Source organism: Acyrthosiphon pisum, chromosome A1, assembly GCF_005508785.2.
Source record: "Acyrthosiphon pisum isolate AL4f chromosome A1, pea_aphid_22Mar2018_4r6ur, whole genome shotgun sequence".
NCBI classification, from domain to species: domain Eukaryota; kingdom Metazoa; phylum Arthropoda; class Insecta; order Hemiptera; family Aphididae; genus Acyrthosiphon; species Acyrthosiphon pisum.
The window spans coordinates 33,628,997-33,646,166 of record NC_042494.1 but is presented as its reverse complement, the minus strand read 5'-3'; the positions used below and the strand labels follow the sequence as shown (position 1 = coordinate 33,646,166).

At 31.7% G+C, this 17,170-nt stretch overlaps 1 protein-coding gene across 4 annotated transcripts in view; it reads left to right on the top strand.

Moving 5' to 3' along the window:
* The first annotated feature begins 8,230 nt into the window (after positions 1 to 8,230).
* Positions 8,231 to 17,170, top strand: part of Gnao1 (guanine nucleotide binding protein (G protein), alpha activating activity polypeptide O) — a 40,800-nt gene continuing 31,860 nt past the window's right edge. Inside the window, exons 1-3 of one of the 4 annotated variants that reach the window (NM_001135722.2) lie at positions 8,231 to 9,033; positions 11,394 to 11,436; positions 15,375 to 15,516. In NM_001135722.2, the coding sequence (NP_001129194.1) occupies positions 8,916 to 9,033; positions 11,394 to 11,436; positions 15,375 to 15,516 (303 nt within the window). In that variant the 5' untranslated portion in view covers positions 8,231 to 8,915. Of the gene's footprint in view, positions 9,142 to 11,393; positions 11,437 to 15,374; positions 15,526 to 17,170 lie in introns of all 4 variants that reach the window. The other 3 variants (XM_008184672.3, XM_008184671.3, XM_029486132.1) reach the window with 3 other exon arrangements.

Below are 17,170 nucleotides of genomic sequence, written 5' to 3'. Positions count from 1 at the left end.
ACTCTCAGTTACATTGCGTGACTCATAGCAGCCAACGCGCCGCGCCGCGCCACTCAGTGGCGTAGTGAATCATATTTTTCAGAATCAATTGCTTCTGGTTTCTGGGGGGGAGAGTGGTGGTGGGTCATAAAACCTCATAAAGCCCACGTACACCGTCAGTGTTTGAACTTTATTTTGGGTGCTACCCCACCCCCCCTGTTTGAGCATATGAGTATCGAATACATCAGTTGGAGTAGGGTGGAGTAACTCATAAATAATTTGTTCGCTTCCATATGACTTTAAGTTTGCTACGCCACTGAAGACACTTATATATTTTATTTATTTATATATACTATGATAACTACATATTTTACCTTTTATTCTTTAATCTGTATAATTGTACAATGTACAATTTGCTGCTCCCGCTCTCGTGTTGGTGAAGATGAACAAGAAGACATATACATGATAAATCTATGGTATTTTTCGGAGTAGAAATTTCGTTTTTTTTTTTTTTTATAGAAGTGTTATAAAATGTTCTATAAATATTACTAAATAAATATCAGCATTTCTTTCTATAGACTATATATAGAGATAACATAGCAAACATCCAAACCTTTCCTCATTATAATATTAGTATAGATTATTATAATAGTATATGTTATATTTATAAACAAGGTGATTTTTTTAAGCATGCTCATTTGTAGCCCTATTTATATTCTTAAATTATGTATATACCCATTCAAATTCTGATTTTTGGAATTTTTAAATACACTTAAAGACCATATTTTCCTGTGTTAATACAATTTATTTTATAAAATATATTCAATTTTATCATAATTTGAATTTCAAACACTTATAAAAAAGTGTTGACTATGTTCCTATGTTCGATGTATTTTAGTTACTGTATAGTGTATACAAAATTTATGAAGGATCTATAACTTTTTTTTATCTATTAACTAAAATATTATCAACAATTTTCTCCCAGAAACCTAGTAAATCAATATTGAAGCTGCAGACTATCCACTTTAAAACAAGATGACACACATACGTCATAGGTACACAATAAAAAACAAACCTTATACCTCCACTCACAATCTAAACAACGGACATAATACTTCCAGATATGTAATATGTATTTTTATTTTTATAAATGTACTAAAATTTTAAATCTTAATTCCTGTAATTACTAATTAGTAGCACAAATATTACAAATTCCTAAAGGGTTCAAAAGCCTCTGCGGGGTTATGAGTATTTAATTTAATCACCTTGTAGGATTCTAAAATATTTTCCTATATATATTATGTATATTATAAGTACAAAATAATATACCTATTAATGTATACGATTGTATTTGTCATGTGGTGAAATTTTTTTACTCGTATTTTTTTGGTGGAGTTTGTAGAACAATTTCGAAAGGGCTAACAAAGTTAGGGTTTTTATCTCATAATTATTCGTAATATAATAATATTTAATAAACATTTATTTTTTTTTAAATTTAATATTCATATAAGTTATATAATGAAATTACTTTTGTCAGTTTCATCAATGCATATTTTCATTTTATTATTTTTAATCACACGTAAGTCCTGCCGTAGTTCAGCCAATATTTACGTTTATTGACACATCATAGTAATATTATAATTTATATTATATTAATATGGTATAGTATTATACTATTACACCTATAACTCAAGACCATAGAACGCTAATGTGTCAACCATATAAATACAACGGATTTGGTATAGACGGTATGTGTGTCTAATATTATTATGAAGCCCTATAGGTTAAAACAATAAGTTGTCTGTCCGAATTGTCTTTCCTTTTCTACAAAAATTATTGTACTGAAAAATATAAAATTATTTTTCAAAAAAAGCCACTTTCTGCTGATACGTCCATTATAACGACATTCGGAAACTATCATATTAATCATCCTTGTAGTTTGTGTGAACTGGGAAGTGACTAAACTGGTTATCACACTGACATTAGATACGAATTTACAGCATTGTAGTTATACATATATTTATATAATTTATTGTGTGTAATGTGTACCTACATAAATTAATATTGGTACAGATAGTAAAGAATGAAGAATAATCTAATAATCTAAAACGATAAAAAAAAACTCGTACATTTCCACATTCCACTTTCCGGAGGATTTTTAGTCAAGTCGGATACCTACACGGCTATACATCTTATCGTATATTTTAATATATTATAATTTATAATATTATATAATAATACGTTCGTGATTCGTCGTCCGATGTCTCTCACTCCTTCCTAATTTATTAATTTATGCACTATGTACTGTTCCCGACCGCTTCATATCATTTTTTATTTATTACATGTAATATAGGATAAACATCATAATAATTTGAGATCTGCGTTGTGCGTATTATTGTTATTATTTTATCGATCAGGCAAACGAAATAATAATAATTTTTAGAAGGTAGGTGCATAATATTATTAATGTGCGTTGAGTGCGGCAATAATCTGCCGGCGGTAGATGAAAAATAACACGATATGCCATCTGTCCGACGGACTAGGCGTCACTTTTTCAATGTCGCCGAAAGTCGAGCCTACCGTGAATATTTATACAATTTTATACGTATGCGCTGTGCTAGTATAACGAAATCTAGCTTAACCGAAGACATATTTTAAAGTTCAAAACCGAGACGACGTCAAATCTCAAGTCGTATTTTATGATATACATATTTGTGGTACCTATTATAATTCCGATTCCCAGTGTATCAATGTTACACACTTATAAAGCCATTAATCATTATAATAGGTATAGGCGATGGACGTAGTCACGTAGATTGTAGATACCACAACGGCAAAACAGCATTACTATTAACTATATGGTATACCAGCTACAAAGTAGGTACCAACTATTCTAGATCATTGGCATCATTTGGGGGGAGGGGGACGTGGGCATTTCACTGCCACTGTCGGGCCAGGTATGGGCTAGTTTTGGGCCTTCATATAGTAGCTACTAGCTAATAGGTAATATATTTAATTAACCCTCTATATATATATATATTATTAAAAATGTTACCCCCTCTCAAAAACTGAAATGATGCCACTTTTCTAGATCACTTGTAGACTGCAGTTTAAAGCAAGCATTGAGCCAGGATTATTTTTATTGAGGGTGGTCAGGGCAAGCTTAATTTTTCTTCACACACTATCATGAAGTAAGATATACCTATATTAGTTCGGGAATAATATGGTTTATTGCATATATTTTAATAAAAAAAAATCGTTCGTTCAATTTGTATCGTTCGGGATCTTTGATATTGGCCGGTTTATCTACGTCTCCCCATAAGAAAAAATTGTAAGTTATATAAAATATTCTATCTAATCTATTTTTTCATCAAACTATAATAAGACTTTTAACTTTTTAAAATGTTGGCTATATATCTTGTATCTAAGCACAGAAGAACCTAGAAGCCGTGAAAGAAATTTTTCAACTTTAAAACCACTAAAGTTTTACGAAAAAAATAGTACTTACCTACTAAGTACTGGAGATGATATATACGTAGATTGGATATTTGGATATAAACTTTTAGATAACCTTTGTTGAATAATGCTAGACTAAATTGTTTATGTATTAGTTATTTTATATGATAGGTCTTAGGTAGGTAATATACTAATATTACTATAAACATAATACTAAATATATTAATGAACTATTTATTACGTAATCGCTATACAAAATATAATAATTTATAACTGCAGGTTTTTTAATTTAAAATACGTATCGTAATATGAAAATAATTTTAAAATTGAAATAATGTAAACAATATTATTGTACTGTTAATAATATGTTCAAAACCAAAAGCTATACGTTAACAATTGTTTAATCAAAACATATTATACTGAAGAGTGAATTGTAACTTGTAAGTATAATTAATGCTGGGATATTATTTTTTTGATGATTATATAACATTAAATTAAACAGACTATTATAGGAATACATTTTAGTATTTTACATAGATACCTCTGGTCTGCTATTAAGAGGAGGTGATACCCACATGTGTTGTCTCCATCTTACAAGTGCGTAACATAGCAAATTTTACGCTCAGCAAGACACGTGTAGCTCCGTTAGTTTAAAAATTATAGTAAATTGACCTCTTATAAAATCTAAAGGTAAGATTATTATCTAAGCAACCTTAACGGCTTTATATTATATTTTAATTTTAAACCGAGTTATGAGTATTTTAAAATTGTAAATTGTTTGTACATCTTAAAATAATCATAACTTAATATAAAGCCGTTAAGGTTGCTTAGATAATAATTTTACCTTTAGATTTTATATAAGAGGTCAATTTACTTTACTATAATTTTTAAACTAACGGAGCTACACGTGTTTTGCTGAGCGTACAATTTGCCATGTTACGCACTTGTAAGTTGTAAGACGGAGACAACACATGCGGGTATCACGTCCTCATTATCGAAAATTGTGAATAATAATAATTAATTATTATTTATTATATATACCCGACGGTTTTTGCAAGTTAAATTGCTTTGTGTTAAGTATTTAGTTACTTAAGTTATACAGTTCGCATGACGTATCGTCGCTATAATAGTATGCCTTTATATAATATATAATATTATTATGTATATTGTATATATTTTAATACAATTTTATATTTTGTATACAGCCATATAGGACTTATTAAAAACTAAGAAGTTATTATGACTTTATTAATTATATTTGTAAAATTATTTAATTTATATGTTATGATGAGTTTTTACTTTTTATTGATAATAGTTTAATACAATAATATTATTGGGTACATATTCAATATTGGCAGTGATTGTATAGGTAGGTAATAGCTATATGAATACACCAACAAAGTGATAATTTAATTTTAAATTTTCCACTTCAGTACCTATAATATATATACCTAAAATATATACCTATATCCAAGTATGCCATAGAAAAAAAAGAAACTTTTATACGATCGAAGAAAATATAAATGTAACGAATTAAATCATACTAGGTAATGTAGGATTTAAAATATGAACTGAAGATTATAATATATAAGCATTTAGATTGATTACTAAATACTAAGTATCTATTATAAATTATAATCAATGGTATACCTAAGCTATAAATGAATGAAAAAAAACTGACTCCTCAGTTATAACGTTACTGCAGATATTTTAAACGTTGAAGTATTTCAATTGTATTTAAATGCTATTCAGATTTATCTAAACCTAAATGGCTAAATACATACAACTTCACAACACCTGTACATACTAAAACACACATACAGCATGTCAGCATACAGAACATATGCTAACGAAAATTGTAAATATTTATAATATATATATTGCCATATTAGTAGTTATAGAAACGGTGTCTGCAATATCATTACCCTGCACTATTAAAATAGCATAAAGATCTCTATTCTAATTATTCCAACATACCTATTAAAACGCAAACGCGCCTATACATATTAAATTAAATAAGTAGGTACCTACAACATCTAAAGATATACATAACTACTCATTTCATTCACTTTATGTTATGCGCAGTTAAAACGTTTTACAATAGGTAAGAAATGCATTTTAAAACATAGAGGAACTCTCTTTGCTGTATAGTAGGTGGTGAGTGTACGGTTACTCGTACAGTTTTTTTATACAATTTTCTCTAAAACTGCTGGCAAAATAATAATAATAACTTTTTTTAAATGTATGGTATCTACAATATCTGTGATTTATTTCCAAATTCCAATAAATAGGATTACAGTATTTTACATTTATTTTGTTAAGTCTTCGCCAGGCCCTAATAATTTAGACTAATCTGGTTAGTCAGAATAACACTTTGACCAATTTTTTATAGCCTAAGGTAGAGGGGTGGAGGGTTATTTAAAACGACTTTTTTTTTGCTTTAACGTATTTTTACATAATATTTACTTAGGCAAAATATTTTTAATATTTGACCTTTGTGTTGAGCAGTAATTTGATTAATATTTTAAATATTTTTAGTTCGTAAGTTGCCAAAAAGTTAATAAAAATATAGAATTTATGTATTTTAAACATATTTACTAGCCCAATAGCCAAATGTTGTGAAGTGTTCTATCTCCATAAATTAATGTTCATAATAATATAAAATTCTTCTAACGTTGTTATAGAAATTATTATTTTTGACATTTTAATAGTACATGATTTGCTTTTTAAATCTATTATTCAATTATTATAAAACTAGATGAATATTGGATACTTAGTTGCATATTATCCTTTCGATCGTACACATCACTTAGGATGAATATCCGTTAGTGACAGACAAAGTCCGACATAGTCTATGAATAAAATTGCAGGAACTGTATTACTATATTATATTTTAGTGCAGTTCTTAAGGATGATATAATATTATTATCAATATTATATATCATTCATTGATCTAATTAATATGAATAATGCATTAATTTGTTGAAACGGGAATCATTATAACGGGTAATAGTTAATAGCTATTATAAAGCTATAGCTTTATAGAAAAACCTCTCATTTCACGTGGTATAGTCAGAATTTGATATATTTTTTTTTATTTGAACGATGAAAAGTTATTGAAGACATTATACTATTCAGATTGCATTGCCGCATTGGTATACGATTTTAAAAACTGATGTGGCAACCAAATACCACAACGAAAAAAAAGCAGTACCTATTTTATATTCGAATTTCAAACCTCTCTTATCATTAATCTTAACGTAAATCACTCCATTGTGGTGATTAATGTGATAACATTTATTTATTTATTGTTATCAATCAACTTAACTTACAGGCATGACAATTAATATTTAAAATCACAAGCATAAAATATTATATTATTCATTATCTATATACCTAATATTATATGTATGTACATTTATATAATTACGACAACAATTCAACTGAATTAATAATCCAATTTATTTTTAATTGTTTGTATCAATTTACATAATATTACATATGATATATTATGACAATCATTGAATTTTCAATCAAAAATTATTTTTTATACCCTTCTATTGTTCAACATGTTGATGCGCATATGATGTACGATATTTTGGCATAGGTAAACAGACGATGCGCAAATGATATACGCCATACGGCCATTGAAAGAATAATGCTATACGTAACTATTCAAGGGCGGATTGGCAATTTTTTATTCTGATCGGGAAATATGAATCAAACCGGATCATGAACTACAAAATATACAACTTTTTTATTATTATATTAATATTCATTAATTTACATGTATTCTCTTATGATCTAAAAACATTGTAAAAATATTTCTAAATTTTTTAAAAAATAACTTTCATATAATGATCATTGACACATTATTTATTCCTGATGGGCATATCCACCACTAGTCACTGGGTAATTAATAACTATAGAAAAAGGTTTTATAATAATAATAGTAATATAGCCAATATAGATAATTATTTGCAGCTCCTGAATATGCACCAAGTTTAGTGGGCATCTATATAATATTCTACATACGTAGAATTATAGAATATGACTCAGGAGATAATTAAATATTATAAAATAAATGATTCATGTATTATATTTTCTGGGTGCAAGATAACTGTTCGACAAGTTCAAATATGGGTTGAAATAGATTAGTACAAATGCGACCGGTATAATATCTTCTTTGGTAATATATCCCTTCGACTCGTTTACCCGCTGGAAAACCGAAATTAGGTAGGTATATAGATTTTCTATGGTTTGGTGTACATCATAGACAACCGGGAATTGGGAAACGCGTATCGCGCATGACCGGTGGCGGGGGCGGCTGGCTTAATAATAATAATACCAAGAAGACAGCGAAAAACGACGGCCGACGGGATGACGAATAAAAAGCGAAATCGGCGGTGACGGTCGCCAGGACGCCAGCAGCTATAGCTGGAACGTCTGAGCAGCAGCAGCAGCAGCAGCCGCCGCCGACGGTCACCCGTGTTTCCGTGCCCCGTCCACCCGTCGGGCCCGGCCTTCAAACGCGGGCGCCGCCGAAAGCCCGTCGTGTGGGTGTAAGTTGCGTCGAAACGAAATCGAGCGGATCCCTGCCACCAGCAGTCGTGCCACCACGGCGGCCTGCGCGCTGGCCCCGCCGTCAGGTTGGTAACACCCGAAGCGTGGCGGTCAGCTGCCGGTCTCCGCGCACGCCGTACTAGCGCCAACACTAGCACACACTGACGCGATACACACACGCATGTACACACGTACACACGTCACACACATACACGCCCTCGCTCACTCGATTACTCGATAGTCGATAGCGCGCGCGCGCACACGGACGGGCGTCAGTTCGCGGTTTGCGCTTGCTCCGTAACCGTTTTCGCAATCGCCGCCGGTATCGCGGTTCGCAGGCGCATAGCGGTCCCCCACCCGAATAACCACTGTAGCCTATGCGGTTCGATATTATTATTTGTTGTAATTTGCCGCGAGCGCGCGCGCCAGTTCGGTGTTTATTATAATCCGTCGCCGGTCGTGTCATTGTCGCCGTTGTCGTAGGTTCTCCGCACACGGTATATCACGATAAATCGGATTACTTTTCGCTCCCCCTACCCCCTAAAAAGTCGTATTTTTTATTCGTAGTGTTTTTGCGATTTATTATATTCTGTGGTGAGTGCGTGTGAAAAAGTTTCCCCGGTACAACGCGGTAAGGGTTCGTGTCCGAAAGTTTGCTACCGCCGACGGCCTGTCCATCGGGTGCGGTAGCCTGTAGCGGGTCATCGCCTTCATCGTCTTTGTGGACACCAGCGCAGCCCCAAGACATTTACCATAACATGCGTTACTCCGCGCACTGCAGAAGATGGTATCGATGACCGGCACAACACCGGTACGGCACCGTTGCGGTTAACGGCGGTCGGTGGTGTGAATCCGTCCCGGCGCGTATAATAGCTGCGCGCATTAAGATTTCAGCCCTAGCGAAAGTTGGCCGGAAGATGGGCTGCGCTATGTCAGCGGAGGAACGGGCCGCCCTGGCCCGGAGCAGGCAGATCGAGAGGAACCTCAGGGAGGACGGCCTGCAGGCGGCCAAAGACATAAAACTGCTGTTGTTAGGTGAGCAAACATCATACTCCGCCCTAGCGGCGACGTTCCTTTCGCAGAATAGTCCCCTTCACCGGCGGAGATGACGACGCGGACGTCTTGTCGCCAGCGGCGTGCGGCGTACGTCTTATCTGAATTTTTCATTTTTATTTTTCGCGCTTAAATATAATATTTTTTATTTTGTCATACCTACTTGTTAATTGTTTAAATATGCGAAACATGCACTTTTCCCGCGGTCGAATGCATTATTATAATATTACGACTTTCATACTTTTGTCGCATGAACACAGCTACACACAGGATTACACACACACACGCGCACACACACAATCGGTGCTATCGTCTGCAGCACACTTGGGTCGCGTGCACGGAGACTAGACCGAGAGAGGCTTTTTGGCAAGGTACCCACCCGGTGCACGTCCCAGTGCGTGTGTGTGATTATTTCGGTGTTCCGATCGAAACCGACGAGTGTCTGTGTCGGTGTGTCCCCCTTCGGGTCGTGTGTCTGGTGCGATGTTTTTAAACATTTTTTTATTTATTTCTGGCAAGTGTCTGAAGGTCGAACGTCGATGTGTTCGTGTTTCCTCGTTCTAATGCATTGTGGTCGTAACGTCCTTTGGACGGCGGGCGGAGGAACTTTTTTACCGTCGTCGTTATGCACCTGAAAACGGCGATGATGATTATGCACGCTCCGCCGCCTCCACAAGTGCACACTTGACGCCGTTTTTTCGCTCTGCACTTTTCCGCCAGCCACGGTCCGACCGTTGGATCCTCTCGTCGTCGCGCGAGGGTGCGGGTCGTGTCTGTTGTTGTGTCGAGGGTGGTTTGTGTCGGTGCCGAGCGGGAGGACAATATGACGACGAGGGAGATCAAAAACAAACCACTAATAACCTATCGTTTTCCCATCGAGAGAGCACAATATAATATGTAGATATATATTACGCTTTATGTACCTAGCGCGCGCGTTAGTGTATTTATAATATTATAATTATGTATATAATGTATAATAATATAATGTATAAGGATGTAGTTGGACGGACGGTTTCTGTCAGAAGTGGCACTCCCGTGTCGTTCATCCCCTCCTAGCAGTCGGCCGCCACGCGCGAGAAATCGATTTTCCGCCGCCGCCGCCGCCGCCACCGACCCTTTAGCGCACACCGCCGGTAATGGTAACGTCTATATATATACTTATATAGGTATATGTGAGTGTGTGTGTGTGATATTACACGCGTACTAGATTTTTTAACGTTCGAGTTTCTCGTAAACACTGGAGTTTTTTATGGCCGAGTTGGAGCGGGAATTGGTTACCGAAAACGAAAAGATACTTAATTTAACCGTCGGGTTGCGTACATTTTTACAACTCTAGATTATCGTTTATGAGCAGCACCACGCACACGCCCGTTTTCCAAGTATAAATATAATAGTAGGTAGGTAGTATAAACCATATCGTGGCACACTCGTCGGCTATTAATTCTGATTTTCGATACTTCCACGTGATACAACACCACCTTCTTATCAAATTCTTGTTATCAAAAAGAAAAGAAAACTAGGACACAAATCTTGGTGTGGCCCAAAATGTGTGCGTTTTGATGAAGCCTCTACTATAATAACCGCTGTAATCGTTTCCAAGACCAACTAGATAAAAAATATTATGCCGAACGCGCGCCGGTTTGAAAATGTACAGATAAACATAACTATAATAATATGCCCTATGGAAGTTACGTCACAAACTGTTAGAAAAATGTTCAACATCGTGTAAAACGATAGGTATATAACATAAAATTATACGATCTTCTCTAACAATAATAATACCTACCACCTAATAATAGTAATAATGTTTCGTTGCATGATGGCTACTGACGCTACTGTGTTGTAATTATACGTTGCACTGGCTCTGACAACCGGTCGTCGCTGTTTAAAATTTTATACAATTAGTAATTTATTTGGTCATTATATTATGATGATGATGTCGTCATATATAATATATATATAGGTAACCGAATTACGAACATTTTTTTTTGAGATTTAGAATATATAACTTTTTTTAATGTTTTGATGATCGGTTAAAACAATAACTCATTATACCTAGTTTTTTTAGAATATCTGAATTAAAAGTTGATCGAAGGTTAAACATTCTACTGCAAGTTAAACACCATTAGGTATACAGGGTGGGTCATCGTTTTTTCTAGTTTTCTATGTACCTATTAACCTTATGGGAAAACACGGTGACCCATTCTATAATATACCTCGATACATACAATTCTTTTGTTTTATTAATATACCTACTAACGTTTATTCAAGCTTTACATGTATTCATACAAGTTTAATTCAACAAATAGATAATTAATGTAAAATTAATGTTATAATTTCAGGTGCTGGAGAATCAGGGAAAAGTACAATAGTCAAACAGATGAAGTGAGTTTCATATTTTAAATCATTATTTAATATATAAATAATCATTATTAAATATATAAAAAAACTGGTAGATATACCTAATGAATAAAACTTTTTTCAATTTAGTATTTAGTATAAACAAATACTCAAGTACCATTTATATTTAGCTCCTTGCCCCTTGGTATTTGTTAGTGGGATGAATTTTATTATGAAGTATAGTCTTAAAAATAATAGTATTTGAAATGTTCTCAATACCTTACCTACTTACCTATATAATTTATATATAATCCTCGATATAATCATATTTGTATATTTTATTTCGATTTTCTTATTACCTATGTGTCCATTTACTTAGACACACTACCTGCTGAATTTAAAAATTGATTAAAAAAAAGTAGGCTAGATACCTAAAAGTTATAAGCAGTTTATAAATTGTGGATTACAAAAGCAAACTACGGTTACTTCGTCAATAAGTAAAAAAAGTAACTAGGCTGAACAAACAGAAAATATAATAGGTATAAATCAAAATTATGGTTAAAACTTTTGTGTAATGATGAGTTATGCACTTAACGCAAAACGATTTATTTCCAATAGATCTTAAAAAGATAATTGATCATCAAAGTATAAATTAATTTCATTAGATTGGTAAAATCATTGATACCTATAGGTATTTAGTTAATTATAATTAATACTAGTAAGTATTTATAGTCAATAGTATAAAGTATAATAGATTACTGATTAGTGTTTTGTATTGATAATAATATTATAGGTAATGACTAAATATGAGTAACACTAACACGTATTTTGAACAGTTGGGGGTACTTTGATTATGTGACTAATTATTTTTAATGTGTAATATTTATAAGCAAAAATCCTTATCTTTAAAATGTAATTAATACAAATTATAGACAAAATGTATGTTATTCTGTACTACTGTAGTAATAATTAGGTAGGTACATGATTCATGATTTATGGATTTATTATGTTTATATAAATTATAAAAAATATTTATTTATAAATTATAATAATTATATTCTTTCAGAATTAAATGTTGATACGCCCATAAATAACTTTAAAATTAAAAAAAATGACTAACGAAAATATATTTGTGATACACTGATGCTTAGATCTGTGTTTAAAGGAAAATCAATAATTTTAAAACTACCTATACTTAAAAGTATAGAGTAAATACAGGGCGTAAAGACAGATTTCCAAAAAAAAAAAAAAAATTATGCTACCTACTTAAATGTATAACATAAATTGTGAAAATTATTATGTTTAATAAATAATTTAAGAAATAAACTCATGTCAGGATATTTCCAAAAATAAAATTTTGAAAAAAGTTAGGTATTAGGTACGTTTTAAATTTATTTACTAAAAAAATATTGATATTTAAAAAAATTCTAAAAAATTAACTAGTAACTTGACTTGCATACATGTTTGAGCCATCAAAATTGTTCTTATAATCAGATTTATAAATTAGCTATTTTTAACTTTTCCAAAATAATTTTAATTTAATTTAATTTTTTTTTATTTTATGTATTAAAAAATAAAAATAATTTGTTTTAATTATACATATAGCAAAAGTGAAATTATAAATAAAAAAAATAAATTATAAATATTAATTAGAACAGAAGTTATTTCAACTGTCAGGTCTTCCTGTTACACCCTGTATATTAAAATTTCAAACATACTCTTTAAACCTAATAAGTAATAGCTGATTATTTTTACCCACACGTAAGTTATGTTCCATAGATTTATTAGAATAACGTGTTGGTTTTGTTGGAGAGGCCGAACTCCCTGCAATGTTGTCTCCGTCTCACAAACTTGTGTACCTACAACATAGAACATTTGTGTTCAGCCGTTCTAATGTTATGTATAATAACGTTATTAATTTTGAACCTTTAATAGCGAGTTGACCCATTATTGAACTTAAAGGTATAAAAACATTATCTGTGTTTCTGCTTGTTTTTTTTCGATATTTACATTTTTATTGTATTTTACTAGGGATAGCATACACCTCGGCGTACACGGGTGTGGCGTCCTTTTAAGAAATTTTAATAATATATCCTACATTTTTAATAGTTATTAGTTATTTATCAATGTGCTTATAAAACCTATAGAAAATAGTAAATGTAAAATATATTAGGTTAGGTTTAATACTCAATAATTATTAATAATTATTAATAAACAGAAAATGTTATAATTTTTATCGAGTTACTGTGCAAATTACATCCCTTTTACCTTTCAAAGATAATTAAACGTGTATAGGTAAACATTGTGGAAAACACGATCGTATATTATTATGCAATTAAACGTTTTTCCGTAAATTATGATATAAATGTCCGATGTTTGCAAAAATACAAGTTTCCGCGACTATATATGTACGATGAGACCGACCACGCCCCGGTATTAAAAGCAACGATGTTAATGTGTACCACAAAACATGGTTTGATGACTCCTCGGCGGCGGTGGCCGTGCTGGATCGATACTCCCACGCGCACCCGACTCGTTGGGCACGCGAACGCCACCGGCCGCCGCCACTATACCGGCCCATCAATGACCAGTCCCGTGGTTTTTACCGAAAAGCTTACGACAATGTTGTATTTATAGATACCGGAATTGCTCTCACATTGGAAATATTGTAACGCCATATGTTTCCTTGCAGACGGATCGACATAAAATACAAAAATGTTAAAAAATAAACATATATATCGATATTTACGAGCTCCAATACACTGTTGTGTGTGCAATGAAATGAAAACGTAATAATAGCTAATAGCGAGATGTTTGAAAAAAAAGTTACAATACCTACATAATAAATATAATATATATAAATATACCTATTGCCCATGATTTATATTAATATATTACTAAATATAATTCAAATTTTCATGTTAAAGACCAATAAAAATGAAAAAAAAAGCATTTGTTTTTTAAACAATAATAATGATGTTAGATTATTCAATTAAGGATACTCAAATAATTGCTTACTAATCATTAACAGCTAATAGCATTGCGAATTCACGCATGTTCGACAGGGTCGACGAGGTTCCGTCATTAAGTCAAATAGGAAAATAATATATAAATTAATTAGGTAGCCGATTTGGATTTAACGTTGAAGTTGGCAAAATGGTTAACCGTTGTATAATTAAAGAGGTGTTCTAAAGAGGTGCTTACAATTTATTCATTAAAATTTTAAATGTGATATGACAATCACCTAAATAAATAAATAAATTCATTTTTATATATTGCTAATTGGTTCTTATCAATGACCAAATTGTAAACATGGGCCTCTTTGATGAGAAAAGTCGGCTATTTTTCAGGCTTTATAACGTTACATTGCAGGTAAGTCGGCTATTTAGTTGTATTTTATATCTGCAGTTTTTAAAACTATCATTTATAAAAAAATATCCACTATCCCGTATCTGAAATTGCATTCTAAAAACATTTCAAATATTTTTATTACTTGCTGGTATCCATACCGGAACGAATACATATAATTGTTACAAATTATGTTTTATATTTACTCATTATTTGTATCTAAAATTATCATATTTTAAGTGCAATCTCTATGCTTAAACGGCATAGAAATAAAAGATTGGCCAATTGAAATATGTTCAAACTGCTGACATCTTGTGTACCTACCTATGTTTATTTTGGCGAAAAATATATTACTGTTAATTATTTTTACACTTAGGTGCTTACGATGATTGTACATGCAACAAATTTTAATACATACCTATGTTAACATTATAAATATAGTCATCCCTAATCCTCAGTCACGAAACTATATAATTTAGATTGGTATATCTATCATTTTGTTTTATACTTTTGTTATAATCCTCACAATAAGTCACAAATAGTCACAAGACTATATTCAATTTAGATTAAATTTTTATTCTTTCTAAGTAAAAAATATATATTTTACATTTTTTAACAAACTTGTGTGTTTTCAGAATTATTCACGAGAGTGGTTTCACGTCAGAAGACTTCAAACAATACAGGCCTGTGGTGTTCAGCAACACAGTCCAATCACTGGTTGCCATATTGAGAGCAATGCCAAATCTTGGAATTGGATTCGGCACCAACGAACGGGAGGTAAGAAAAGCAAGTATTTTCTTTTAAACGATTTGTTAGTTCAAGTACGTTTCTGTAGTTTTCTGTTTGAGCTCAAATAGTTGGAAAAATAATCATATTCTATCATACCAATCGTCCGCATATCAGGTTAATAACAATATCAGATTAATGAAACAATAACTAATATTGTATAAAATTTTAATTAAAATCATACAAGAAAACGAAAAATAACCTAACTATTTTAACAGATGTTATTTCATATTGTTCACCAATGAATTTACTGTTTATAACACAAAATGATATTCTCCATCATTGTAAACCACTCGACGGCGCAGTCGTTAGATAACGTGTAATTATCTTTCTAATCCCATCGTTATCTTTCATTATCAACGAGACGGTGTTTTCAAGTACATATACCGCATGTAACCGTTACCTGGCGAATTAAATAGCATGTTCGTTCTGTCGTAGGTACATATATGTAAACTTTGACGATTTTAAAAGTTATTTAATTTAATTTTCTATTTTCTTTCTAAATTGTCACGTACATTTTAGGAAATATTCCTTGAAAGGAACGTTTGTACCAACTTTTTTTACGAAAACTAATATAGTATTTAGTACTTATACTACTACCGTCTACCACTATACTTAGGTACGAACTTTAATAATGTTAATGATAATAATAATACGTTTTGGACTTTGGTTATAACACGCGATCATTGTGGTAACGCACGCAAATCGTAGGGAAAAACAAGTAATATAATTTATTTTACTGGCATTATTGAGATAGCCGTATACTATTATGTGGCGCCACAATATCTAAAATCGTTAAATGTATAGCTAGTTCGGTTCAATGACATTTTTCAAACATCTATATTTGAATATTTTTCATACCGCTACATATTATACAGAATCGATTTGAACGGTCTCAAATAGTTTCAGATTTATCTTTTATTTGTTTATTTTTTACTGTGAAGATAATGATGGTTTCTAGTTTTTTTTTTTTTTTTTTGAAATTAATTTAAATAAATAATGCACCATAATACGTATATACAAACAAAAAAAGGTGGGTATGTGGATGTCGCTCTGGTGTACAGTAGGTTACAAGTGGGTCACTGTATAATGGATAGTATTAAATTTGAATTCAATGATATAATATCACTGTATAAGAAAAACGATTCTGAGCGGAGACGGTTTGTCAGTCTAGATATAAGACATAATATTATACATTTATATCTATGGTATAAAAAAAAATTTACCTATAATAGTTACCTATCATAAATTCCAAATTAATCATATCACATTATCTATTAGATACTTATTACGCGTTATACATCAACAAAAAAACCGTGATACTATCATAGATATATAATAGTATACTAGTTATTCTTGGTTTTTTAATATGTAATTTCGTCCAAATTTGAACTGAAAATGACTATAAAAATAAACTGTGCTTATGTATTTCTTAGAATTTTTGGTAACAGAATTAAATATTTACGTGGAATCTTGTTTTAAATTTTCAATCCTTAGATATAAAAGTTGAACATTTTATAAATTTTTAACTACAAATAATTATTCAATTTTAAATTTGATAAAATTTGTCAAAATTTCAACTTCAAATGCTTATAAAAAAAAATGTGTGCCTATGTATTTTTAATATTTTACAATTGCTATTGTA